The following is a 25,961-nucleotide window of genomic DNA, read 5'->3' on the forward strand; positions in this document are numbered from 1 at the left end:
TTCTGCAAATACATTAGAAGCAAGAGGAAGACCAAGGACAGGGTAGGCCCATTATTCAACAAGGGGAAAAACAATAACAGAAAATGTGGAAATGGCAGAGGTGCTTAATGACTTCTTTGTTTCGGTTTTCTCCAAGAAGGTTGGTGGCAACAGGATGCCTAACATAGTGAATGTCAGTGAAAATGAGGTAGGACTAGAGGCAAAAATAGGAAAAGAACGAGTTAAAAATTACTTAGACAAATTAGATGTCTTCAAGTCACCAAGGCCTGATGAAACGTGTCCTAGAATACTCAAGGAGCTGACTGAGGAGATATCTGAGCCATTAGCAATTATCTTTGAAAAGTCATGGACAACGGGAGAGATTCCAGAAGACCGGAAAAGGGCAAATCTAGTGCCCATCTATAAAAAGGGAAATAAGGACAACCCAGGGAATTACAGACCAGTCAGCTTAACTTCTGTACCCGGAAGGATAATGGAGCAAACAATTAAGCAATCAATTTGCAAACATCTAGAAGAAAATAAGGTGATAAGTAACAGTCAGCATGAATTTGTCAAGAACAAATTGTGTTAAGCCAACCTGGTAGCTTTCTTTGACAGGGTAACAAGCCTTGTGGATGGGGGAAGCGGTAGATGTGGTCTATCTTGCCTTTACTAAAGTTTTTAATACCGTCTCCCATGACTGTCTCATAAACAAAGGAGGGAAATGCAACCTAGGCCTTCAGTAACTGCTACCAGTAGCACATTCCTATGGAGAGCAGTTTAATACACTACACCTGCTGCAGTTTTTGCAGTTACACCGGCCCCACCCAGCAGCTGCAGTCAGCCCACAGGCAGAGATCGAGGAGGTGGTGGTGGGGGGAAGTGCCTGAGGCCCCAGCAATGGCAGGGAAATGAGTCAGTGACACAGACCCAGAGAAACCTCCCCCGAGGCTGCAGAGGAAGGCAAACAACCCAAGGTCCCTGCCAGCCTGACCTGGGGGAAATTCCTTCTTACTCGAGATAGTTAAGTCCAAAGCAGATTGCAAAGAGTTACCAAGGGATCTCACAAAGCTGGTTGACTGGGCAACAAAATGGCAGATGAAATTCAATGTTGATAAGTGCAAAGTGATGTAGAGTGAAAAACATAACCCTAACTATCCATACAAAATGATGAGGTCTAAATAAGCTGTTACCGCTCAAGAAAGAGATCTTGGAGTCATTGTGGATAGTTCTCTGAAAACATCCATTCAATGCGCATCGGCAATCAAAAAAGTGAACAGAATGTTAGGAACCAATGGAAAGGGATAGCTAGTAAGACAGTAAAAATCATATTGCCACTATATAAATCCATGGTACACCCACATCCGGTCGCCCCATCTAAAAAAATATATATATTAAAATTAGAAAAGGTACAGAGAAGAGCAACAAAAATGATTAGGGGTATGGAACAGCTTCCGTATGAGGAGAGATTAAAAAGCCTGGGACTGTCTCTCAGAAAAGAGACGACTAAGGGTCGAGTTGATAGATGTCTATAAAATCATGACTGGTGTGGAGAAAGTGAATGAGGAAGTGTTATTTACCCCTTCTCATAACACAAGAACCAGGGGGCACCCAATGAAATTACTAGGCAGCAGGCTTAAAACTACACAAGGAAGTATTTCTTCACACGATACACAGTCAATGTAGGAACTTGTTGCCAGGGGATATTGAGCAGGCCAAAACTATAACTGGTTCACAAAAGAAATGAGAGACGTTCCTGGAGGACAGGTCCATCAGTGGCTATTAGCCAGCAGTCAGGGACCTGCTCTGCCCTGGGTCAGAACAGTCACTGCAGGAGGTGTCCCTGGTGCCTGGACTTGGTGTCCCTGCTGCTGGAGGTGCAACGTGTGGGCACGTAGCCAGGCTGTGCCCTGGGACAGGCAGACGGGGCCATCCCACAGCTGGCCCAGGACAGCTGATCTCATAGATCTCACTGGGCAGGCTGTGCCCTGGGACAGGCAGAGTGGGCCATCCCACAGCTGGCCCAGGACAGCTGATCTCATAGATCTCACTGGGCAGGCTGTGCCCTGGGACAGGCAGAATGGGCCATCCCACAGCTGGCCCAGGACAGCTGATCTCATAGATCTCACTGGGCAGGCTGTACCCTGGGACAGGCAGAGGGGGCCATCCCACAGCTGGCCCAGGACAGCTGATCTCATAGATCTCACTGGGCAGGCTGTACCCTGGGACAGGCAGAGTGGGCCATCCCCCAGCTGGCCCAGGACAGCTGATCTCATAGATCTCACTGGGCAGGCTGTGCCCTGGGACAGGCAGACGGGGCCATCCCACAGCTGGCCCAGGACAGCTGATCTCATAGATCTCACTGGGCAGGCTGTGCCCTGGGACAGGCAGAGGGGGCCATCCCACAGCTGGCCTAGAACAGGGTTTGAGCTGGGGACAAGTCTGGTGTTTCATAGATCTCACTGGGTAGGCTGAGCCGTGGAACCCCATCCGCCCAGTCCCCTGCCCTCTGAGCTTCTACAAACTGGGGGGGAGGGGCAGCTAACTCCACCTCTACACTATAAATATTAACAAGGGGGCATGGCTACACTGCGTGCCCTGCCCCCACTGCAGCGAGGGCTTTGCAAGCTTCCACCCCTCCCTGTGCAGGATCTCAGGGGGCCCTGGTCCGCTGAGCTTTGTCGTGCAGCTGCAGCACAGGGCTCTGACCGGAGTGCACCCCAGCTGGCCAGGTGAGCGGGGATGTGCCAGGGGCTGCACTGGCTGCCCCCGCACGCTGGGGCATGCTCCCCCCAAATTCAGGCAGAGTTTTCCATCCTTGGGCACCGGGCAGCCACATGGAGGAGCCCAAGGCACCATCTGAGGACGGCGTCAGAGCCAGGGCGTTTGCAGAGGCCCCCAGGCCCAGCAGCGCATGGAGCAGGTCGGTCAGGAAAACGACCCTTCAATGGCATTGAGGCGTCCAGAGCCAGTGAATTGCTTGGGCTCAGTCACAGAGAGCTCTCCCCCCTTGCTGCCCCTACACCCTTCCCTGCAGTAGGGATTATATTTAGAAACGTGCTCAAGCCAAAAATAAAGAGGTAAAAAGATTTCCCAGTGGTTGTTTCCACTGTCAGTCACGGTGACAGCCACGAAGCGCCTGCTCCAACATGCTGGGCAGACAGACAGACTCGCACGCCTGCCCCTTGCCAGAGACCAGCCGGACACCTCTGCCCCCGGAAGAGGTGCTGGGACACCTCCTGCTGCGGCTGCGGGGATCTACTACCCAAGAGGCACAGGGCAGCTGAGTTGCCTCCACAGCCACAGGATCTGCAAACGGTGAGGGGCTTTCTTTGCCTTTTGCCTGGCCTGTGGTCTCATGGCAGCTGCCAAATGCACTAGGCACTGGTGTCTGCTCCAATGTGCACAGATGGGCCCCGACCCTGCCCTCCATTGGTCTGTGGGAGAAACCCCGGCCCTGCGCCCCAGCCTCGCCCTCCTGTGGCCCTGGCCGCAGGGGGAGCAGCTTTGGGCTGGACGTCGGCCTCAGCTGCCTGTGGTGCAGGACAAGCTCCCGGTGCAGCGTTTTGCGAGCCCCAGGTAAAGGGCTTGAGCAAAATGGCTTTGCCTTGAACTCTAGCCTTGGAGCTTTCAACCTGAGTTAACCCCTCGAAGAGGAAGCGCAGTGTAGGCTCCCCCATACTACCCAGCCACCTGCTCAGCTGTTCTGTTCAAGAGGCCACTGATTTCCAGCTGCCCTGAGAGGCTGCTGCAGAGCTAGGAACAGAGCTGAGCCATGCTGAACCTGGGGCCACCTCTCCAGCAGTGAAAGGGCTGCAGCCCAGTGCTGTCAGTGCAGCCAGTCCCCAGCAATCAGTGCTCTTAAAGCGGGATACTGGGGCCAAACGGGTTAATCCTGGAGGGATTTTGCAGCCACAGGCAGCTGATGGGCTCAGGTAGCCTCAGGTTAACCCGCTCCCTGCCCGGGCTTTGCTCTCAAGTCAGGCACATGGCTTTTACAAACACATCCCTGGCAGCAAACGACAAGCATGGCTGTGAGCTGTATCTGGCTATTCAGGCATTGCTGTTCTGGGACCCCAGGGAGGAAGCTCCAGATGCCGGTGTGTGCAGTGGGAACTGTGGAGGGCTCTGCCGTAGGGACGTGCCCAGTGCAGGGTGCCCCCATGCCAGCTTCTCACAGGTCTGGAGCAGTGCAGGGTGCCGGAGTCTCTGGGATGCCGACATCTGGGCGTGTTCCTCTCTTTTAGGATGAGCCGGTATTTGCACTCATGGGTGACTGGAACCTGCTGGGGAGGCTTCTGGAGAGTGCTCAGGAGCACTCCACGGTGGTGGGGAAGGTCTGGCTCACTGTCCTGTTCATTTTCCGTATCCTTGTCTTGGGGGCAGCTGCCGAGAAAGTCTGGGGGGATGAAGAGTCGGGCTTCTCCTGCGACACCAAGCAGCCAGGCTGCCAGAACGTCTGTTATGACGAAACCTTCCCCATCTCCCACATCCGCTTCTGGGTGCTGCAGATCATCTTCGTCTCCACCCCCAGCCTTGTCTACCTGGGCCACATCCTGCATCTGGTGCGCATGGCGGAGAAGGAGCAGCAGCGAGAGGAGATTTGGGGGGGCCAGCAGGAACCCCTGGTGCAGCATAAACCTTCCATCAAAGATGTTCGTGGCAAAATCCGCCTGCGGGGGGCCATTCTGAGGACGTATATTTGCAACATTGTCTTTAAGATGCTCTTTGAGGTGAGCTTCATTGTGGGCCAGTACGCACTGTATGGGTTCGAACTAAAGCCCCTCTACACGTGCAAACGCTGGCCCTGCCCCAACACGGTCAACTGTTACATAGCCCGGCCCACCGAGAAGACCATCTTTATCCTCTTCATGACGGGGGTGGCCTGCCTGTCTCTGCTCCTCAACCTGATAGAAATGTACCACCTGAGCTTCACCAAGTGCAGGCAGAGGCTGGCAGCCGACCACTGTCGGGCACCCAACCCCCAGGCCAGCTCCAACGCTCCCAGAGAAACAAGCGACCACCACATTCCCCACTGTCCTGCACCCTACAGCCTTCCCCATGCCGCTGACCCCAGCCTTCCATTGCAGCCTTACGCCAGCCAAGCTGCTCCCTCAGCGGGCGGGGACAGCCGTGCAGCACGGAGCAGCCGCGAGACAGGCAACCAGGGCCTGGTCATGGAAGAACCGTTGCAGCAGGGCAGCAGGTCCAGTAAGTCCTGCACTAAGCTGAGACCCAGTGACTTGGCTGTTTAATGAGGCGGCCCAGCCCTGGACTGGCCCAGGGCTGATGGGCAGGGGAAGGGGGCTCTTGTACCAGACAAGCACCGTTACCACGAGGCTGCATCACGGGAAGCACAGCTCAGCTCGGGAGCCTGTTGTGTTTCCATGGATGCCTTGTTGTCCCCACCATGGAAATACTGGGCCCATAATACAGACACGTGTCCAGGAGTCTGAAGCCTGGGCCAGACGTGCACAACTCAAGCCCTCTCCCCTCAGTGGCTCTACAGCAGCCTTGTGGCTGTCAGGGGCAGGAGGCAGGGTGTGGGCCGGGAGCCAACGGGGGTAAATGCTCTATACTTGATAGGATGCAGGTGACACTGGTGTTTCCCCTTTTCTGGGTGGAGAGTCGCCTCCGCTCTCCCCCCAGCCTGACCTCCGCTCCTGGGCAGTAATAGAGCTTAGGAAGGCCCCAGCAGACTCACAGTAGGTGGCTGCTCAGGGCCAAGAGACCTTCCAGGCCCTAGCAAGGAGAATGGGAGTGGACATAGCCTTTGCCACGCACCTGGGGCCCAGCTGGATGTTCTTTGCAGGCTGCTGCTGTAACAGCCTGTCAGGGAAGATGGTGCTGCTTCGAGCAGGAAGGCCTAGGCCCCACTGCTGCTGCATCCTAGCCACATGGCTCCCTCCCCAGCCCCACGCCCCAGCCAGGGCGACTCTCAAGCCATCAAGGCGTGTGCGAAAGCAAAGACTGCAGCTGTGATGTTCAGGTGATGTTGAGGTTTCAGCAGCAGCTACAGCTGTTGGGCTCCTGGCAAGGCTGCACTGGACCCTGTATTTGGGCACCCCTTGCTGGGATGTGACTGAATTCTCTCTCTTGTGAAAAGTGGAACAAGATGACGTGAGCTCTGTAAAGGGCAGGCACATTGTGCACAGCCAAGGCACAGGAGAGGGGAATTCAGTCCTAAGGTGCCTCTCTCTGCCCCTGCCCAGGGTATCTGCGTGCAGGGCCACAGCGCAGGGGCAGGAAGGGAACTTCCTGCTGGACAGAGTCTTTGTGCTCTCCCTGAGAAGGATCCAGGCCCTTGCTCTGCACTGAATGGGAGAGGCCCCTCCCTGCAGCCATCAGGATTCCTGGGCTTTGCTGTGGGGACAAGGAGAGAAGGATCCAGGCTTGGGCTACATTACAAGGAAGCGACCTCTGGCTTGCAGTTCTGTCTCATCCTCTCTGGTCACTTGCCTTAGCCTTGGGACGGGCACGTGGGCGGGGAGATCATTGCAGGTTTTACCATGATTGCCACAGGGAAGGGACCACCACTGCAGCTGGAACCAGGGCTAGCCCAGGAAGCTTCTTCCAAGGCCGACAGCAGCTGGAGAGACGGCGCCTGCAGGGCCTACCATTCATTTCAGCCCCCCAGCACTAGATCAAGTCCATCTCATTGCAGGGAGGCTCCGTGAACCTGGACCTAGGGCTGCTTGGCTGTCTCCTGTCCACACTCTCCTCTGGTCCCACGCAGGACTGGCCAGGTTGGAGAAGGCTGTGTTGCACCCTCACACCCTCAAGGGCACAGCCTGGCCACTTCCTGCTTAGCTCATAGGAGATGGAGGCAGGAAGGCCATCCTCCCCCCTCCCCCAATGCAGGCCAGGGCTGCTCCCACCACGGTTCATAGATTCTAATGCCAGAAGTGACAGGCCACCATGGCCACACAGGTTTAGGCCCTAGCTCAGGCAGAGCTAGCACGTCGACCATGCTGGGAATTACAGCTCCCAGCTGCTGGGTAGGGTGAGCTGCCAGACCTGGTCCTACACCTGTCACAGACCCTGGAATGGATGGCGGGGGCAAGGAGGCAGGGATCAAGCATAACTCCCTGATGACTGAGCCCTTGAGACAGGCAAGGGGGCAGCGGCCCTAGCCTCCTCCCTGGAGCAGAGGCAGCCCTGCTCTGCCCTTCCGTGGATTAAGGACAGCAGCTGCCGGCAGGTTTTTGCGTCTTTATTTGAAATGAATGGTTTCTAGAGACACAAGGTTAGCCTAATGCCCCGTTAGCACTACAACAAGACCGGTGACTGGCTCACTCTTGACATGGAGACAGAGGGCCCCGGGCCAGGTCCCAGAACAATATATACAGACTCAACAGACAGTGCCGAGTCCCATTGACAGCTGATAAAAAAAATCAAAACACCAAGGGGAGGGAGCCAGAAGGGAACAGCAAAGCTGGGGCAGGGGCTAGGCGAGCGGAGAGACCCAAGCGGGCTCCACTCCCCCGTCGGCCTGCGGCCCCCCTCCACTGCTTGCAAGTTCTGGCCTGGCGTGGCCCAGCAGGATTCTCAGTCTAATGCCGGCTTGGAGGAGACAGGCCCAGCAGCAATGAGTCCAGGCACAGAGGCTACCTCCTCCATCTGATAGTGTCAGGCTAGCAACGGGGGCACCGTCCATTCCGCTGCAGCTTGGGGGGCAGGGAGGAAGGGAGGGACCCATGCTCGTCAGCTCTGGCAGCGAGGATGCCCCTGGGCTCCCATGCCTGATGCAGAATTCCGACCTTCAACGGCCCCCAGTGGCTGTTGTGAGTGCACAATGCAGGGTGAAGCCACAGCTAATGCAGAGCTGGGGAAGGGAGATCCCAGGAGCCCCCTGGGCAGTGAGCTCTGCGCTGCTGCTGAGGAGAATGATGAGGAGCCAGAGACAGTACAGCCAGGCCCCTCTGGGAATGCAGCCCCCTCCAGCCCACAGAGTGAGCGTCCGGGAATGGTCCTGCTACCCTGGCTGGCACAGCTCCTCCCAGGGCCCTGCGTGCTGAGCATGGCTCATTTCCCCACTCCTGCTGCTTGGGCATGGAGCTGACTGTAGGTTCAGGGGCTGCTGGGCCCAGCCTGTCCCCATGGCCCCACAGCCTGGCGTTCATGTTACACCAGGCAGGGGGAGACTGAGAACAGCCCTGGGGAGAGGGGACAGGCAGGGCTCATCAGGCCAGTGCCCTTTGGGGCTCCTGGCTGGGAGAGGGACTGGCTCCCTATTTCCACCCATGGGAAGACAGGTGGGGGAAGTGGGACACTGCCCCAGTCAGGCAGAGCACAGGTAGGGCCTGGGTGCCAGGGGGCTGGTGGGGGAGGGGGACGGCATGTTACTAGCATCAGGCAGGGATGTTCAGAGTCCTACACGCACTGAGCTGGACAGTGCTACCACGTCTGCAGGGCTGGGAGCGGCATTACACCCCCATGCCATGCCATGCCATGCCACACTCACATGCCGCAACCCTGGCCAGATAGGAGGAGCAGGGGAGACGCCTTCCCAGGCCAGAGCAGACCCAGCCCAGCGGGCTCTGGGTGCCGCCTGCCCATGCTCCAGCCTTGGCCTGCGCTCAGTCCATATCCTCCTCCAGGCCGCTGCCCCGGCTGTGCTCCTCGTAGATCTCCCGGACGGCCAGGATGCGATTCAGCATGCTCTCCAGCATGCTCCTGTCCATGGGGATGACCGAGTACCAGAGAGGCGACTCTGCAATGCACGACCGCTCTGGCTGCAGGTAGAAGACGTCGTTCCGGTTCCGCAGGCTCTCTGGACTGTGGCAAGAGAGGGGCAGAGTGAACCTCACCCTAGAGGCCAGAAAGCCCTGGCCTCCTCAGCCACCGAGCCCTCTTGACCTGGAACCCAGCAGGCCCCCCAGGGGCCCAGTGAGCCCCGGTGCCCCCCCATTCACCCAGGAGACAGAGTCCTAGAGCCCACTGGTCTGAGGGTCTGTAAAGGAGGCACTAGCACTTAGGGCACTGCTCGTCCTCCTGCGGGGAAGGGCCCATGAGCCGGGCTTGGAGCTGCTCTCCCAAGGTGTCCTGGGACCATGCTCGTAGCAGGCAGGAGTGGGGGGTCCCGAAGCACCACAGCCACCTCCTCCTGCCAATCCGAGGGGAGAGAGGGACGGCGCCCACTGAGACAAGTTACTCAGCCCCGGGGCTGTGATCACAGCACTCTGGGACCTGGGGATGTGAGAAACCAACCCCTGGAGACGCGCTCTCCAGGCCTCCTGCTTCACTGGCAGGACCCTGGCAGTCAGTGCTCTACACAGCTCTTTGCAAAGGCAGCACATGTCAGGGGCAGCCTCGGGCCGCTCCGCAATGTCCTTCCAGCCAGGTGAGGGACCAGACTAGGCACACAGGGCTGCAGGAGAACAGGGGACGCCCCAGAAGATGGGCGGTGGCTCCCTCTCCCTGGGAGACTCACCATTTGGAGAGATAGAATTCATAGAACTTGACTGGGCACCGGAGTGGGTTCATCCTGTTCTCCCGCTGCTCCAGGATCGGCAGCTCCTCCTCTCGCTTCCGCTTCCCAGAACTGCTGTCTGCAGAGGAGAGGCCAAGTCAGAGCAGTGCACATGTGGGGCGGGGGCGGGGAGACAGACACGCGCAGGCCCCTACCTCGCCCTTTTTTCTGCCGGACGGGGGCGTAGTAGCGGATGCTCACCACCTTGGTGGTGCCCCGGGCGGTAGTGCACTTGCGGGACTGGCGTACCACATTGGTGAAGGACAGCTGCATGTGCTCCTCCGCAGTCTGCAGGCCGAAGAACTTGGTGTTGAAGAACATGAGGGTGTTGAGGAGGACAAAGGGGGAGTACACCCCCAGCTGCTTACACTCCCAGAGATGCTCCTCCTCCACACGGGAGAAGATCGTGTCTGCAAGCACACAGCGGAAGAAGCTGGGTCACACGCATCTGGCATGCTGCGGGTTCCCTGGCAAGGTCTGGCTTGGCAGGGAGACTGGAGGGGATGTGGCTGCCATCACCGGCCCAGCTTCAGCCAGGTGTGTCAGGGGAACATCAGCCAGAGCACTGGAGTCCTCCCCTGGATCTCTCTCCCTGCCTTGGGCAGAGGGAGCTTGGCTCAGTGGCAGGACAACACCTTGCCCTGTGGAATAGCCAGAGAAGCCATGCTTGCAGCACCGGCTGACACCAGGATGGGAGCTGTCCCACTGTACCCTCCCCAGCCATGACCCAACCTAGGTTAACCCACCACACCAAAACTGGTGCAAGCCAGCCGCAGACCAAACCAAGGGCCCCCCGCCCCGGTACTGAGTGTCACGCACAGCTGCATGTGCTAGTACAATCAGAAGGAAAGAAAGAGCAGCAGGCAGGACAGGATCAGGCAACTCCCATGCAAAACCAAGGCAAACTGCTCCAGCCCAAGAGCCTCCCCTAGCAGGCAAGAGGCTGGGTCAGTTAGCTCGACTGCTATCAGGGTACATGGAGACAAGGGCACCCAGCCTGGGGCCCAAATGGGGGCGCCCTCTGGCTGCCGAGCACTAGGGAAAGCACGGCCCTTATGTATGTGTCTAACTGGGGGCCGAGCGCCCTGGAATGGCTGTTACTGCTTGGATTATGCCAGGAAGCCAGGGAGGTCACAAACCCCCTGGCCTGGGAGTTGGGAAGCAGACAAAGGTTCATAAACCCCCTGGTGTGACACAGTGCTTCCCAAAGGCTGGGGCAGGGCCTTCCCCTGCTATGGAAAGCAGCAGCCTGGTCCAAAGGGGCTGGATGGAGAGTCCCCTGTTGTATCTGGACAGAGAATGTGGTTTCCACGAGCACCTGCTAGCCTGGACTCAACCCTCAGTCAGCCTAAGATGCTGAATCCCAACTGCCGACAATCCCTGGCCCAGCTCTGGTGTGGTGTCCTGGGAGGGGGTTACATGAGGCTCCAGGATGCAGCAGGGGCAGTGGCCTCCCCCCTCCAGGAAGAACAGTGGGCAGGCCTGGCTCTGTGTCCTCAGGAGGATTCAAGAATCCACTTGCCTCCCATGGCAAACTTCCCCAGGAAGCATCGGGGGGGGGGGGGGGAGAGGGAGGGGGGCAGCAAAGGTGGCCCCTGCTTGGCCAACTCCAGCCAGGCCTGAGAGCTTGACCTTAGTGGCTGCTAATAAAGGAGCATGCGGCCCTGGGACACGTACTGTTTGGTAAGAGTGTGGGCTGCCAGCCACTCAGGGACTTGTTCAGCTCCTGCACGAAGGTCAGGTAGTAAAGGTCTGTGAAGATATTCACCATCCGGTTGTTCTCTAGCAGGTACTAGAAGGGAGAGAACACATGGTCAGTGAAGGGAGACAGCAGTGTTGGGCACAGGGTGAAATTGTTCTGTACTGGAAGTGTGATACAGACGTGTATTTCACTTGGTGCGTGCCCTGGAGAATTTTGCCTAGCATTACCCATAGAAGGCAGCACTCGTGCCTCATGCTCAAAACTCCCGCCCCGGCTATCTAAGGTGGCCGCGCCCTACCCCGCCTCAGTTCCTTCGCACTGAACACCCAGAGACTGGACTCTGATGCAGAGGGGATGGAGGGTGGCTTGTAGAATACATGTCTGCATCACATCTCGAAAAGCCAGTGACAGGAAGGAACCATTTCTTCTTCTTCGAGTACATGCAGCTGTGTATCCCACTTAGCAGGCTCCCAAGCAGTAACACCCCCCCCACCCCCCCCAGGGAGGCAGGGCTTGGAGTCTACGTACACAAGGATCACAGGACCATCTACCAAAACTTGCATCTGCCCTGGAAGATATGGTAATGGCATAATAGTTTTTAAAGGTACGTATCAACAACCACGGAGCAGCGCTGCAAATATCCAACACCAATGTCACTGAGGAATGCTATTGATGTTGCTTGTGCTCTCATGGAATGCACTCGCACCCACTGAGGAGGCAGAGCCAAAGCTATTTCATATGCAGTCTTGAGACAGGACATTATCCATTTAGAAATCATCTATGACGAGAGCACCTGACCCCTAATGTGATCTGCATATGACACAAACAGGTGAGGCGAGGCACAAAACGGTTTAGTTGTGTCCAGACAGAAGGCTAGACATCGTCTGACATCTGATGGATGAAGATGCTGCTCCTCCAGAAGTGAATGCAGGTTCGGGAAGAACACAGGCAAATATCCTGCCTGTTTCAAATAAAACTGAGAAACCACTTCAGACAAAAACACTGGGTGTGATCGTAAAGTCACTTTGTCCATGGAGAACTGCATATAAGGAGGCTCTGCCATCAGAGCCTGCCACTCACAGACTCTCCGTGTGGATATTATCACTACCAGGAACTCAGTCTCCTGACACAAAAGCAGAAAGGAACAAGATGCCAGGGGTTTGAATGGAGGTCCCATCAAAGCTGCTAGGACCGCATTATGGTCCCAAGAAGAACTGGCTCTCAGACCAGAGCATGGAGACAAAGAAGCCCTTATAAGAATTTTGCCACCATGGCACGGGAGAAGACAAATGTTCCCTGAATGGGGGGGATGAAATGCTGATATCGCTGCGAGACGCACTCTCAATGAGCTAAGCACAAGACCCAATGACTGATGGTGCAGCAAGTACTCCAAGATGTCCTAGATTGGGCTGCGAAATTCAGCCACCACACTGAAAACCATTCAATTTCACCGAATATGCCATTCTGGTAGAGGGCCTTCTATTGTTGAACAGGACCTGTTGAAGAGTGGCTGAACACCGCACTTTCTGCTGGTTCAGCCATGCCATGGCATGCAGGGAGCTAATCCTGGGATGCAAGGTGCAGCCATGATTCTGAGTGAGTAGGTTGGGATGGAGAGAAAGGGGTCTGACAGTGTGAGAAGGCCAGAGAACCAGCACTGCCTCGGTCATGCTGGGACCATGAGAATGAGTTTGGCCTGATCCATCTTCAGCTTGAGGATGACCTGTGAGAGGATCGGGATCAGGTAAAAGAGACTGTCAGCTAAGGTGGAAAGCGTCGGACAGGGAGCCTGGACTGAGGCCCCCTCTAGAACAGAACAGATGGCATTAGCACAGGTCGATCGCCAGAATGCCCCAAGCTGCAAAGATAAACCAGAGGACACATGTCTTCAGGAACCACTCATGACTCAGGGAAAAATTCCTGCAGAGGTAGTCTGCAAGATGATTCTACACCCTGGGCAAGTGGTCATCTATCAGAGTGATCCTCTCCTCAGTGGAAAACTGCTACTGCCTGATTGCCTCTTGGCAGAATACCTTGGAGTATGTTCCCCCTTGCCTGTTCACGTAATACAACACGGTGGTATTGTTAGTACGTGAACCACTGAGCCCTGATACGGTCCCAAAAAGTGTGACAGGCATCGTAGATGGCCTGAAGCTCCAGCACATTGATATGCAGTGAGGCCCCTGTTCCCACTACAGACTTTGAACTTTCAGCAACCCCAGATGCGCTCCCCAGCCCATCAGGGAAGCATCTGTGACAACAGACCTGGGTTGTAAGGGCCAGATGAAGGGAATGCCCTGACAAACATTCTCTGGAAGTGTCCACCACTGCAAGGAATCCAGGACCAGTGGAGGGAGATGGACCAATCTGTCCAAAGAGTGAAGAGTTGGATAGTAAACTGTCCTGAGAAACATTTAAAGGGGGGAAAGATGCAACCTTACAAACTGTAACAACTGCATGGAAGTGGATATGTGGCCCAAGAGCCTCAATGCACAACCCAGCTGTCGTGGAGGGCTGAGACTGCAGTAATGGTGGCAAATTGCCTGAAAATGGCCAGTTGACAAAAATGCTCCTGAACTTGTAGAGTCTATTAGGGCCCCAAGGAACTCAATTTTCCGAGTGGGAACCAAAGCTGACTTCCTCATGTTTAGGATGAGACCCAGATGGTCAAAAATGCACAGTGTAGTGCTGACGTGAAAAAGGACTTCCTCTCTGGACCTGCCCCTCAGTAACCAGTCATCCAGGTCTGGGAAGATGTGGATTCCTTTCCTCCTGAGGTGCCATGCAGTCACCATGACCATGCATTTAGTAAAAACCCGAGGGTCAGAAGAGAGGCCAAAGGGAACCACTATATCTGGAAAATGGCGCTTCGCTATGACAAGTTGCTGCATGGAAATCAGCATCCTGAAGGTCCACAGCAGCAAACCAGTCATTCTGAGACACCATGCGGAGAATAGTTGATAGAGTGACCATTCAGAACCTCATGTACCTAATATATTTGTTGAGTCAGTGAAGGTCAAGAATGGGTTTTACCTCTCCTCCCCTTGGATTTGGGCACCAGAAAGTACTGGGAATAGAGGCCCGGACTCCGGCGTTCCAGCAGCCAGTAGAGAGAGAACCTGCACGAGGAGCAGTATCCTGTGAGAGGGGTCCCTGGAGAGGGAGGGTGGTAAGAGGGATGGAGAGGAACTGGATGGCATAGCCCGATCTGATGGTCCTTAGGACCCAGATGTTGGTGATCAACCTGCAAGCACTGAGAAAGTGAAGCAGCCTGTCCCCAAACGGAGGGGATGGGGAGAAGGAAGCAATGACATGAACACTGCTCCAGACCAAGGAGTCAAAATGGGTGCTTGGGTGGGCACTGAGGGAAAGCGTGTTGACTGGCCAAACCCCAGACCCGAATGCCTCCTCCTCTGGGACCTCTGCACCTTTCTGGGGTAGTCCCTCTGTTTCTGGGGAGGGAAAGGCTGCCCAAATGTGCGCTGCAGATGCTGCTGCTCCTGACGACCACTCTAGTGGCATCTCTGCACTGCTGGCATATACACCCCCAAAGACCACAGGGAAGCCATAGAGTCCTTGATGGAGCGCAGAGTCTTGGCTATCTTGTTCAAGAAAAGCACTCGGCCATTGAAGGGCAAATCCTCTATGGCAGGGGTTCTCAAACCGGGGGTCGGGACCCCTCAGGGGGTCACGAGGTTATTACATGGGGGGTCGTGAGCTGTCAACCTCCACCCCAAACCCTGCTTTGCCTCCAGAATTTATAATGGTGTTAAATATATTAAAAAGTGTTTTTAATTTATGGGGGGGGGTCACAGAGGCTTGCTATGTGAAAGGGGTCACCAGTAAAAAAAGTTTGAGAGTCACTGCTCTATGACTTGTTGCACATGCAGAGCAATGCCCAAATTCTGCAGCCAGGACGCCCTTCTCATGGTCACTGGCAAGGTCAAAAGCATCCACGACATCCAGCGTGGACTGCAATTAAGTCTTAAGCTACCAAGCAGCCTTCGGAGAGAAGTGCCCGGAATTACTCAATGGAGGCTTTGGGCAGCTGGTCTGCAAACTTAGAGATAGCTATTTAGTTCACAAAGTCATATTTGGACAGCAGTGCCTGCTGGTTAGCAATCCATATCTGCACGGAGGAGGTGTATATCTTTCTTCCCATCACATCTACCCGTTCACAGTCCTTATCCTTTGGAATGGACTTAAATCTGCCCTACCGGTTCCTATTGTTCACCTTGATTACGACCAGGGAATATAGGGCTGGAGAGGAATGGAAACGGTCAAATCCCTGCACCTGAATGAAGTAGCGTTTCTCCAACACTTTGTAGTAGGCAGTACCGAAGCTGGCATTCTCCAGAGCGTACTGTTCCTAGGGAGGACGACTCTTCCAGGGGCAGATAGCTAATATCCAACAACGTATAGGTATTCTCCTGCAGGAACTCTGCTTGAATACCCAGGGAAGAAGCCAGACCACACTGCAAGAGGTCCTGCTATGCCTTGAAATCCTCTGGTATTGAAAGAGAGGAAGATCCAGGCACCACGGAATCGTCCGAGACAAAGATGGAGTGGTTAACTGTGACCATGCCGGATCGTGTTCCAGGACTGATGGGCCTGGATGGGACAACTCTGGACGCTCTGCAAGGGGAAGGCTCACAGGTACCTGGGGCTATGGTGAATCAACAGTCACCATCACGGACCTGCCCAGTGATCTCACCTTAGAGCAAGATAAGGAGAGGGACCTCTGGATCGAGGATCATCCCACAGATTCCATTGAGGCCACTGGTATGGATAGGGCATTGGTGGCCAGTAAGTGTCAGGCCAGGGGACCCCATCCCAACTGCAAGACAATCCTGGTACCGATATGGCTCCATGAACGGCCCCTGATGCAGGTCAGGTGATGGACAGTGAGAGGAAGATCCTGACCTGGACGCCAAGGAGTCCCGGGCTTCAAGGGATCAAGGTGGCACCTGCCCTGAGCGTGTGAGCAACCAGTCTGACTCCCCTATAGCCCAGAATGGAGAGGGAACTGGGGCCGACAGTGGAAACAGAATCACCGGCACTGAGTACGCCTCCATAATTTCTGGTGCTGGAAGTGGTGTCAACCTCAAAACCAGCAGTAGTACCGAGGTGACTGATGGTGCCGAAGTGGAGAGCGACGAGTGCGTGCTGACAACAAGGATGCCAAAGTTGTTCCTGGCACCAAGGAGATCCCTTGTGATGAGCCTGGTCCCAGCCCCAGCCCCACTTCCACTGACTGTGGAAGGGAAATATCGGTGTGTGGTGCTGACAGACCCCCAGGTCCATCAATGGCTATTAGCCAGAACGGGCAGGGATGGTGTCCCGAGCCTTTGTTTGCCAGAAGCTGGGAATGGGCGGCAGGGGATAGATCACTTGAGGATGACCTGCTCTGTTCATTCCCTCTGGGGCACCTGGCATTGGCCACTGTCAGAAGGCAGGTGTGACGTTGCACTCCATATGTTTTATGGAAATATGTTTGTAAATGTGAATATCATGTAACTGGAATATGCTTTATGCAAAAGGTCTCTTGTAAGGTATCATTACAAAGCTTATAATCTACTGAGTGTGTTCATCCTATTTGTATGAATGTATCATTCTTGTATCTGAAGCTAGAAATATGAAGTATTACTCTGAAGTCCTACTGTAACTATGCAAAGTGTGGGCCATTAATGGTGGTTTAGAATCTTGATGGCTCCCATTGACCAGGACAATTGGTTGTAAATGGCTCTGTTTACTTGTAAGCCTTCCTGTGTTCATGTGAGTCAGGCCAGAAGGAATGGAGGCTTGGGGTCTCACAGGATATGTGACCATGTCACCTGGTACTGGAATCCATCTTAAACCTGGTGCTTTTCCATTTAGGTGGGGTGAGGACCCAGAGAGACAAAAGATTCCCGCCATACAAGGGGGTGGAACAGATCAAAGGGGGCTGCAGTCATGAGAAATCCCCTAGTTACCACCTGAGCTGGAACTAACAAGAACTGTACCGGGGAAAGGATTGTGCCCAGACTAGAAAGGAATCTAGTCTGTGAATGAAGCTTATTGGAACATATCTGAGGGTGAGATTTACCTATAATCAGTTTCTAAATGTATTAGGCTCAGACTTATGTATTTTGTTTTATTTTGCTTGGTAACTTACTTTGTTCTGTCTGTTATCACTTGACACCACTTAAATCCTAATTTTTATACTTAATAAAATCACTTTTGTTTCTTAGTAAACCCAGAGTAAGTGATTAATACCGGAGGGGCAAACAGCTGTGCATCTCTCTCTATCAGTGTTACAGAGGGTGGACAATTTATGAGTTTACCCTGTATAAGCTTTATACAGAGTAAAACAGATTTATTTGGGAACTGGGTGTCTGGGTGCTGGAAATAGGTGACTTGCTGAGCAGTTTTTGGTTAAAGTCTGCAGCTTTGGGGGCGTGGACCAAACCCTGGGTCTGTGTTGCAGCAGACTAGTGTGTCTGGCTCAACAAGGCAGGGTTCTGGAGTCTCAAGCTGGCAGTGGAAAACGGGCTCAGAGGTAATTCCAGCACATCAGGTGACAGTCCCAAGGGGGTCTTTGTGACTGAACTCGTCACAACAGGATACTGGGCTAGACTGACCTTTGGTCTGACCCATTATGGCCATTCTTATGTTCAGTGCAGCAGCCTGCCCAGTCAATGGGCTATAAACGATGCAGCCTTGGCAAAGTCCTGGACCAAGGGAGAAGTCGGGAAAGAAAAGCAGAGGACCATTGCTACTTGCTATGCCACTGTCGCAGAAACAGCCAGTGCCGGCATCACCCTCATCGGTACCGGACTTAACAGATGCCACGGGGCCAAAATTGGAGACAACAGTACAGGGTCTCTGCCTTTCCTGTGCAGTACCCGGGAGAGGTTGAAGGAAACTGCTCCATCGCATCATTTCGGTCCACACTCCTTCTGGAGGAGGCAGACAAGTCCACACACAACCTGGAGCAGCCACGATCAGTCTTATGAGACCTCTTGCTTGGCACACTCAGCAGGGAGCAACTCCTCCATCTCTTCAGGGAGGCGCCAGCTCCAGAGTGCGAAACAGCGGCACTCTCAGAACCTGAGGGCAACTTCCAATCCTATGTAGGCCTTGGTGCCGAAACAGGCCATGTGGCCTGTTGAAGCAGGGGCTGCTTCAGACCAAGATCTCTCTCTACCTAAGTCCGTTTGGTGAATGATTTGTGAACTGAACACAACCCCCTGCCATGGGCTTTGTCTAAGCACAGCAAGCTCTGCATGTGGGGATTGTTGTGACAGACAATGTTTAATCCCTGGCGATTGCATCACAAGGGAAATACTGAAACTAATGCTAACACACATCAGACTAAGTGCACTAATTAACTAGACCCAACTGGAGAAAGGCACTAAGACATAGTGAGGTTAGGAGCCACACAGAGCTCTGGACAGGAAGAAGGAACTGAGGGGGTAGAGGCAGCGCTGTCTGCAATAGCCAGGGGAGGGACTATCAGCATGAAGCACGAGTGCTGTCTCCAACAGGTACTGCTAGGCTAAATTCTCCAGCTCCGGTGCACTGCGCGTGCACACACCTATATGGAATACATGGATGCATCTGACCAAGGAAGACTGCTGCAGAGACTCTTCCACAGGGTATCATATTGCCTCTATATAAATCCATGGTACGCCCACATCTTGAATACTGCATGCAGATGTGGTTGTCCCATCTCACAAAAGATATATTGGAATTGGAAACGGTTCAGAAAAGGGCAACAAAAATGATTAGGGGTATGGAATGGCTTCCATATGAGGAGAGATTAATAAGACTGGGACTTTTCAGCTTGGAAAAGAGACGACAAAGGGGGGATATGATAGAGTTGTATAAAATCATGAGTGGTGTGGAGAAAGTAAATAAGGAAGTGTTGTTTACTCCTTCTCATAACACACAAACTAGGGGTCACCAAATGAAATTAATAGGCAGCAGGTTTAAAACAAACAAAAGAAAGTATTTTTTCACACAATGTACAGTCAACCTGTGGAACTCCTTGCCAGAGGATGTTGTGAAGACCAAGATTATAACAGAATTCAAATAAGAACTAGATATGTTCATGGAGGATAGGTCCAACACTGGCTATTAGCCAGGATGGGCAAGGATGGTATCCCTAGCCTCTGTTTGCCAGAAGCTGGGAATGGGCGGCAGGGGATGGATCACTTCATGATTACCTGCTCTGTTCATTCCCTCTGGGGCACCTGGCATTGGCCACTGTTGGAAGACACGATACTGGGCAAGACGGACCTTTGGTCTGACCCAGTATGGCCATTCTTATACAGCAAAATTAATAGGCAGCAGGTTTAAAACAAACATAAGGAAGCACTTCTTCACTCAAAGCACAGCCACCCTGTGGAACTCATTGCCAGGGGATGTTGTGAAGGCCAAGAGCATAACTGGGTTCATAAAAGAATTAGCTAAGTTCATGGAGGACAGGTCCATCAGTGGCTATTAGCCAAGATGGTCGGGGATGCAACCCCATGATCTGGCTGTCCCTCTGCCTGCCAGAAGCTGGGTTTGGACAGGGAATGGATCACATGATAATTGCCCTGTTCTGTTCATTCCCTCTGAAGCATCTGGCACAGGTCACTGTCAAAGACAGGACACAGGGCTAGATGGACCTTTAGTCTGACCCAGCCTGGCCGTTCTTAGTACTGGTCAGAACGCACATTGCAGAATTAGAGGGAGTTCAGAGAAAGGTGAGGAGAGTTAGAGGCCTGGAAAAAAAGACCTGAAGAGAAAGCCCCCAGCGCGATCCTCACACAGCTAGAACACAAAGAGCTGCTAGTTACTAGGGGTCATGGGGGGAGCAGGCCAGGGGAGCCCCCTGCCCCTGGGTACGGGTTTGGTTGGGAGGACGTGAGGCCCAGGAAAGAGCCTACTGGTACTGGGGTGAGGGAGGGGTGCAAGGCATGCCCACGCTCTCCCATTGCCTGGCGTCGGGGTGGAGCACACGAGGCCAAGGGAGCCCCCCTACCTGCTGGATGCCGAGGCAGAGGTAATAGATGCTGTCTGGCTCATAGCGCTCGCCGTTGGGCCGTGTTATCTCCTTGACGAACTGGGCAAGACCATAGTTGAGCTCGGCAGCCGTGCAGGCCAGGATATCCTCTTTGATACGCATGGGCTTAGCTGCAGAGACGGAAGCAGATCAACCTCAGGCAAGAGCTCTTGGGGGGTTGGAGTGCTCAGCGCTGAGAAGGGAGCCTGGCTGCTGGCGTCGGGGACAGGTCCCTGGGGCTCGCTGGACTCCAGAGCTCTTTGGACAGGCTTCCCAGGCCCACTGATGCTGCAACCCCTCCCCAGCAATCCCTGGGGCAGAGGTAACACTTACGCCCAAAGCGCAGCTCCTCTCCCTTGCTGGACTCCCCGCCAGCGTATTTTGTCTGCACCCAGCATTTCCAGGCATTCACCCCATACGAATAATTCAGTCCTGTGCAGCTCGGCTGGCTGCTCATGGAGTCCCGGGAGCAGCTTTCGGAGAGCATCAGACGCTTCTGACCCTGCAGAGAAGTTCACTATAAGGCTGGGAATGCCAGAGCACATGGGTGCAAAGGCAGGTGTTACTTATAGTCCCAAAGGATCCCAGAAGGCCTACAGACTCATAGAAACGTAGGACTGGAAGGCCTCTCCAGAACACCCACAACAGTAATGGTTGGGGAATCAGCTGTGAGACCAGGCTCAGATGCCTTGTTAGCATGTTTGGCATGCAGGAGCACCCCATCATCACAGGGTGTCACAACAGACAGGTGCAGGCACTGCTGGGGCAAAGGATCAAAACCTGCTACCAATGAGGGCAGACCGGGGGCAGCCACAGAGCTATCACCAAAAGGAGACGGCCAACCATCAGACCAGCCCTCTCCCACACAGCAGGAGTTGCAATAATGGCACTAATTCAACATGTTAACAGAGGTTGTGAACTCCCATAGCAAAGCCAACAAAGCCTAGAAGCTCTGAGGGCCAAAGCTCTCCGGGTCAGGGATATCAGTGATATGCTCAGCTGAGCATTTGATCTTCATATGACATTCCCAAGGTTTGTTTAGTGCCCACAAAGCTCTGGGAGCAGTACAGACACAGCGACGGACAGGCTGACTATTATGTTCAATTGAACTCAGGGTCCCTCTACAATTAGAGCCGAGTAGCCTGGCTCCTTCAGAAGGAAAATCTACATCAAGAGGGCACCTAGCTGGACACAGAATCATAGAATCAAAGGACTGGAAGGGACCTCGAGAGGACATCTAGTCCAGTCCCCTGCACTCATGGCAGGATTAAGTATTATCCAGACCATCCCTGACAGGTGTTTGTCTAACCTGCTCTTAAAAATCCCCCATGATGGAGATTCCACAACCTCCCTAGGCAATTTATTCCAGTGCTTAACCACCCTGACAGTTAGCAAGTTTTTCCTAATGTCCAACCTAGACCTCCCTTGCTGCAATTTAAGCCCATTGCTTCTTGTGCTATCCTCAGAGGTTAAGAACAATTTACCTCCCTCCTCCTTGTAACAACCTTTTATGTACTTGAAAACTGTTATCATGTCCCCTCTCAGTCTTCTCTTCTCCAGACTAAATAAACTCTGTTTTTTCAATCTTCCCTCATAGGTCATATTTTCTAGGCATTTAATCATTTTTGTTGCTCTACTCTGGACTTTCTCCAATTTGTCCACATCTTTCCTGAAATGTGGCGCCCAGAACTGGACACAATACTCCAGTTGAGGCCTAATCAGCGCGGAGTAGAGTGGAAGGATTATTTCTGGTGTCTTGTTTACAACACTTCTGCTAATACAGCCCAGAATGACATTCGCTTTTTTTGCAACAATGTTACACTACTGACTCATATTTAGCTTGTGATCCACCATGACCCTCAGACCCCTTTCCGCAGTGCTCTTTCCTAGGCAGTCATTTCCCATTTTGTATGTGTGCAACTGACTGTTCCTTCCTACGTGGAGTTCTTTGCATTTGTCCTTATTGAATTTCATCCTATTTACTTCAGACCATTGCTCCAGTTTGTCCAGATCATTTTGAATGTTAATCCTGTCCTCCAAAGCACTTGCAACCCCTCCCAGCTTGGTATCGTCCGCAAACTTTGTAAGTGTAATCTCTATACTGTTATCTAAATCACTGATGAAGATATTGAACAGAACCGGACCCAGAACTGATCCCTGCGGGACCCCACTCGTTATGCCCTTCCAGCATTTTTGTGAACCACTAATAACTACTCTCTGGGAACTCTTTTCCAACCAGTTCTGCACCCACCTTATAGTTGTTCCATCTAAGTTGCATCCAAGGAGAGAACCTGGCATCCAGGCTGCAGTCCACTCAGTGACAAAGCTCCCTTGCACAGCCCACCGCCTGCCCCCCCACGGCCCGAACTGAGACCAGGACCCCACAGGGTTCAGCAGGCAATGTCCACCAGCTGCCCTGGGCCACTGCAGCCCCATCTATGCACATGCAGCACTCACCTTCCGGATGGTGCGAGGGAGGTCTGGATCTGTGGATACATCATCGGGCCCCACCAGGCCACAGTCAAAGAGGAAATCCACACTGGGGTTAATGTCCAAAGGGTCTGACGGGAAACAAGGCAGCACAGGAGGGTTCAGGGTTATGGGATTTTGCCAGCCAGGCTAATGTGGGACAGAGCCAGCTGGGCTAATGTGGGCATTACCCAGGGATCCCCCCAGGGAGATCTCCTAGCCACAGCCAATGGCAGGCAGCAGCACTGACAGTACCAAGCCATAGTGCAGGGGTAGGCAACCTATGGTATGTGTGCCAAAAGTGGCACACAAGCTGATTTTCAGTGGCACTCACACTGCCCAGGTCCTGGCCACCGGTCTGGGGGGCTCTGCATTTTAATTTAATTTTAAATGAAGTTTCTTAAACATTTTAAAAACCTTATTTACTTTACATACAACAATAGTTTGGTTATATATTATAGACCAATAGAAAGAGACCTTCTAAAAATATTAAAATGTATGACTGGCACGCGAAACCTTAAATTAGAGTGAATAAATGAAGACTGGGCCCAGCACTTCTGAAAGGTTGCTGACCCCTGCCATAGTGCATGATAACATCTGGGCCTCTGAAAGTATTCAGCAAACTAGCCTCTTGAGGGGGGTTCCCCAAAGAAACCTCTTGAGCCCCTGCTATGCCATGGTCCCAAATGGTCTCCCTCTTCCAACCCTGCGGCCAGGCCGTGCCCTGCTGTACACAGGGCTTGTAAGCACGCTCCTTCAGTCCCATGGCACTCGGCTCTTTGGAGTCTCCCACTCCTTGACAGTGAGAGGCCCGCTAAGTACTCCAGGGATCTCTGACCCACACCTACGAGCCGATAAGCCAGGAACGAGCGGATGCCTGAGAACAGCCTCCGTCTCTGCCGCTCCTTCCAGTAGGTTACAGTCCCAGGTCACCCCAGAAGGGGCCACCTTGGCTGCCATGCTGCGTTCTTCCTGACTGAGGGAAGGTGCCCTGGGGGCGGGGAGTGGGGAGCATCACCACAGCTGCCTGGCTGCTGGTTTGCAATGGGACATGCCAAGAGGCAGGCTCTAGCCGTCCACCCCGCGGCTTTGCAGAGGAGTTACTGCTTCCAAGGCTTTCCTGTCCCCCCTGGGCATCTGGGAGCTGGGTTAGAACCCCCTGTGGAGTTGTCTGCTCTATTTCCTGCCCATGCTTCTGGCCTCAGCACATTGGATCACTCTGCTGTTTATTCAGCCAGATCCCTGGAGCAGATTTAGCGAAGGACAGACCTAACCCATTCCCTGATGGACGCGTCGCCCAGCTCAGCGGTCACTTGGCACCAGACTTCAGCCACGCCCTATTTAGGGGACACTGCCACAACGCAGAGCAGCCAAGCTCACTTGGAGACACACCACAGCTGAGGCAGGAATCTTCAAGGGATCTGGCACAGCCCCACCCCACTTCGTTCCTGGCCTCACCTTTCTGCAGGTTTTGCTGCTAACCTCATCTGCGTCTCCCTGGCATTACTCCTTATGCCATGCAGTGTGGCCCTCCCACGCTTGCCCTTTATAGGCTGCACCAGTGACCCTGACTTGTCAGGGCTCAGGGTCACTGCTGAGCCTCACTGGCTTCCCTGCAATTGTGCAGAGACACTTCAGCACGTTCCCTGCCCTCTTGGTTTCTCCTCATACTCATATTGGAGGGACCAGCTTCACCCCCCAAACGTATCAGCCCCTTCTGCCTCCAGCGGTCACTGGCCCCATGTGCCCAGCTGGCCATTTGTTCTTTGACAAGGAACAGTTTCTCTGTAAATGCTGCCTGAGCAGCAGGGCCCCCAGGACAGTCTGAATGCTTCCCTGTGCCGCACGCAGCCTGCTCTTACTTTTGGGGAAGTCGGCCTCCAGGTCCTGGCCAGGCTCATCCAAGACATTTGCCATCTTGACAGCCATGGCTAACACATCATCTCTCGCTGGCCCAAACAGGTCACAGTCCTCCAGGAGACCCTCCGCGCTCTGGTTACTCACCAGGTCTGCGGACACAAGAGCAGCTCAGGATTCTCACGCTCCAAATTAGCCTCCCCCACCCCCTCCAATTGGAAACAGACATAATGGGTCAAATGACCCTTGCAGAATTAAACACACTCTTAGGCTGAGGCTCTGTGCTGAAGTGCAGCTGACCTCCCTAAAGCCACGCTGTGGAGCCTTCTCCAGTGCTTGGAGTGGCCCCATGGCCTCTCCGGGAGACCAAGTCAGAGGCTGCAAAGTAGGACTCAAGAAAGCTCTCAGGTGACTGCTTGGGAAAGGCTTACTCTGTGTGCAGTGCTGCAGCCCACAGCCCACGAGGGACAGGGACTTGCACTCCTGCCAGGAGCTCCATTTTAAAATAAATCACTTGGAAGTGAACCCAGCGTGGTTAAGGCACATGTGTAGTACTCCCATCCCCACCAGACAGGGCTGCAGGCACAGTCTCTGCCAGAAACACAGCTCTTCAGGTGCCTTCTCAGTGGCATCCATCTTAGTGGTGGTGCTCCCTACAGTTAGCAACCCTCACCCCTGGGCTGTGCAGAAGTTGGAGCACGGACAGAAGGACTGGCTTTTGTAGCAGCTGAGCCCAGGCCAGCTCCTGAGAGGGGCTCCAGCACAGGGAATGGCGGTGAAACCTACCACACAGGTCTGAAGATGCCTTGTCCAGCTCCTCAGCCTCTGCGATCATCTCGGCCATGGCCAGGATGTCAGCCTCCAGGGGGTTGGAAGGGATCTTCACCTTCAACTCCTCAATGGTCTCCACTATCTTATCCGTGCTCTCCAGTGTGGTGGGCAGGAACATTGGCACAGGCACCTATCAGGCAGCAGGACAGCAGGCAGAGGTCAGAGCCAAACACAGCCTCCGCTTTGGGGCCTGCACCCAACAGCAAACTCTGGCTCTGCCAAGTGCACCCAAAGTCAGGAGGGAGGAAGGAAGGGGGGCTCAGAGAGGCCCGTGCAGAAAAGGAAATTCAGGGGAAGGGGAGCATGAGCAAATGGGTGTGTTGCTTACCGGGACAGGCATGGAGAAAGGCACGGGTACTTTCTGGCAGTACATATGCATAGGCACAGGCACGAAGATCGGGACGGGGATCGGCAACACAATCACCTGTGGCTTCCAGTCTGCCTCTGGCACAGAACAAAGGGCATGTCAGCGCCTTCTGCTGGCTGGGATGGGGACCAGTCTCTCTCTTGCACCCCACCTTGGTTCTATTCCTTACAGCACCCCCTGCTGGCTGTAAGTCTCTGACTCTCCTTCACATGCTGACACCCACTGCAGCGCTACTGGGTCCTGCATGCACACC

At 54.1% G+C, this 25,961-nt stretch overlaps 2 protein-coding genes across 11 annotated transcripts in view; one reads left to right on the forward strand and one right to left on the reverse strand.

Annotated features, from left to right (window-relative positions):
- Nucleotides 1–4,247: 4,247 nt before the first annotated feature.
- On the forward strand, nucleotides 4,248–5,234 carry LOC120371398 (gap junction alpha-3 protein-like). Its single transcript, XM_039487077.1, has one exon. It carries the CDS (start codon nucleotides 4,248–4,250, stop codon nucleotides 5,232–5,234), a length of 987 nt encoding a protein of 328 aa, XP_039343011.1.
- Nucleotides 5,235–7,177: 1,943 nt separating this feature from the next.
- Nucleotides 7,178–25,961, reverse strand: part of ZMYM3 (zinc finger MYM-type containing 3) — a 66,183-nt gene continuing 47,399 nt past the window's right edge. For 9 of the 10 annotated variants that reach the window (XM_039487031.1, XM_039487030.1, XM_039487028.1 and 6 more), the window contains 10 exons: nucleotides 25,670–25,785; nucleotides 25,297–25,471; nucleotides 24,516–24,662; nucleotides 22,642–22,745; nucleotides 20,518–20,686; nucleotides 20,164–20,315; nucleotides 11,129–11,243; nucleotides 9,607–9,861; nucleotides 9,413–9,530; nucleotides 7,178–8,757 (listed from right to left, as the gene is read on the reverse strand). In XM_039487031.1, the coding sequence (XP_039342965.1) occupies nucleotides 8,559–8,757; nucleotides 9,413–9,530; nucleotides 9,607–9,861; nucleotides 11,129–11,243; nucleotides 20,164–20,315; nucleotides 20,518–20,686; nucleotides 22,642–22,745; nucleotides 24,516–24,662; nucleotides 25,297–25,471; nucleotides 25,670–25,785 (1,550 nt within the window). In that variant the 3' untranslated portion in view covers nucleotides 7,178–8,558. The remainder of the gene's footprint in view (nucleotides 8,758–9,412; nucleotides 9,531–9,606; nucleotides 9,862–11,128; nucleotides 11,244–20,163; nucleotides 20,316–20,517; nucleotides 20,687–22,641; nucleotides 22,746–24,515; nucleotides 24,663–25,296; nucleotides 25,472–25,669; nucleotides 25,786–25,961) is intronic. The other variant, XM_039487038.1, reaches the window with a different exon arrangement.

The sequence above is a fragment of the Mauremys reevesii genome, linkage group 9 (assembly GCF_016161935.1).
Source record: "Mauremys reevesii isolate NIE-2019 linkage group 9, ASM1616193v1, whole genome shotgun sequence".
NCBI classification, from domain to species: Eukaryota; Metazoa; Chordata; order Testudines; family Geoemydidae; genus Mauremys; species Mauremys reevesii.

Excerpts from the sequence above, each read along its gene's own strand:
- LOC120371398 (XM_039487077.1), top strand. The coding sequence starts at position 4,248 with ATGGGTGACTGGAACCTGCTGGGGAGGCTTCTGGAGAGTGCTCAGGAG.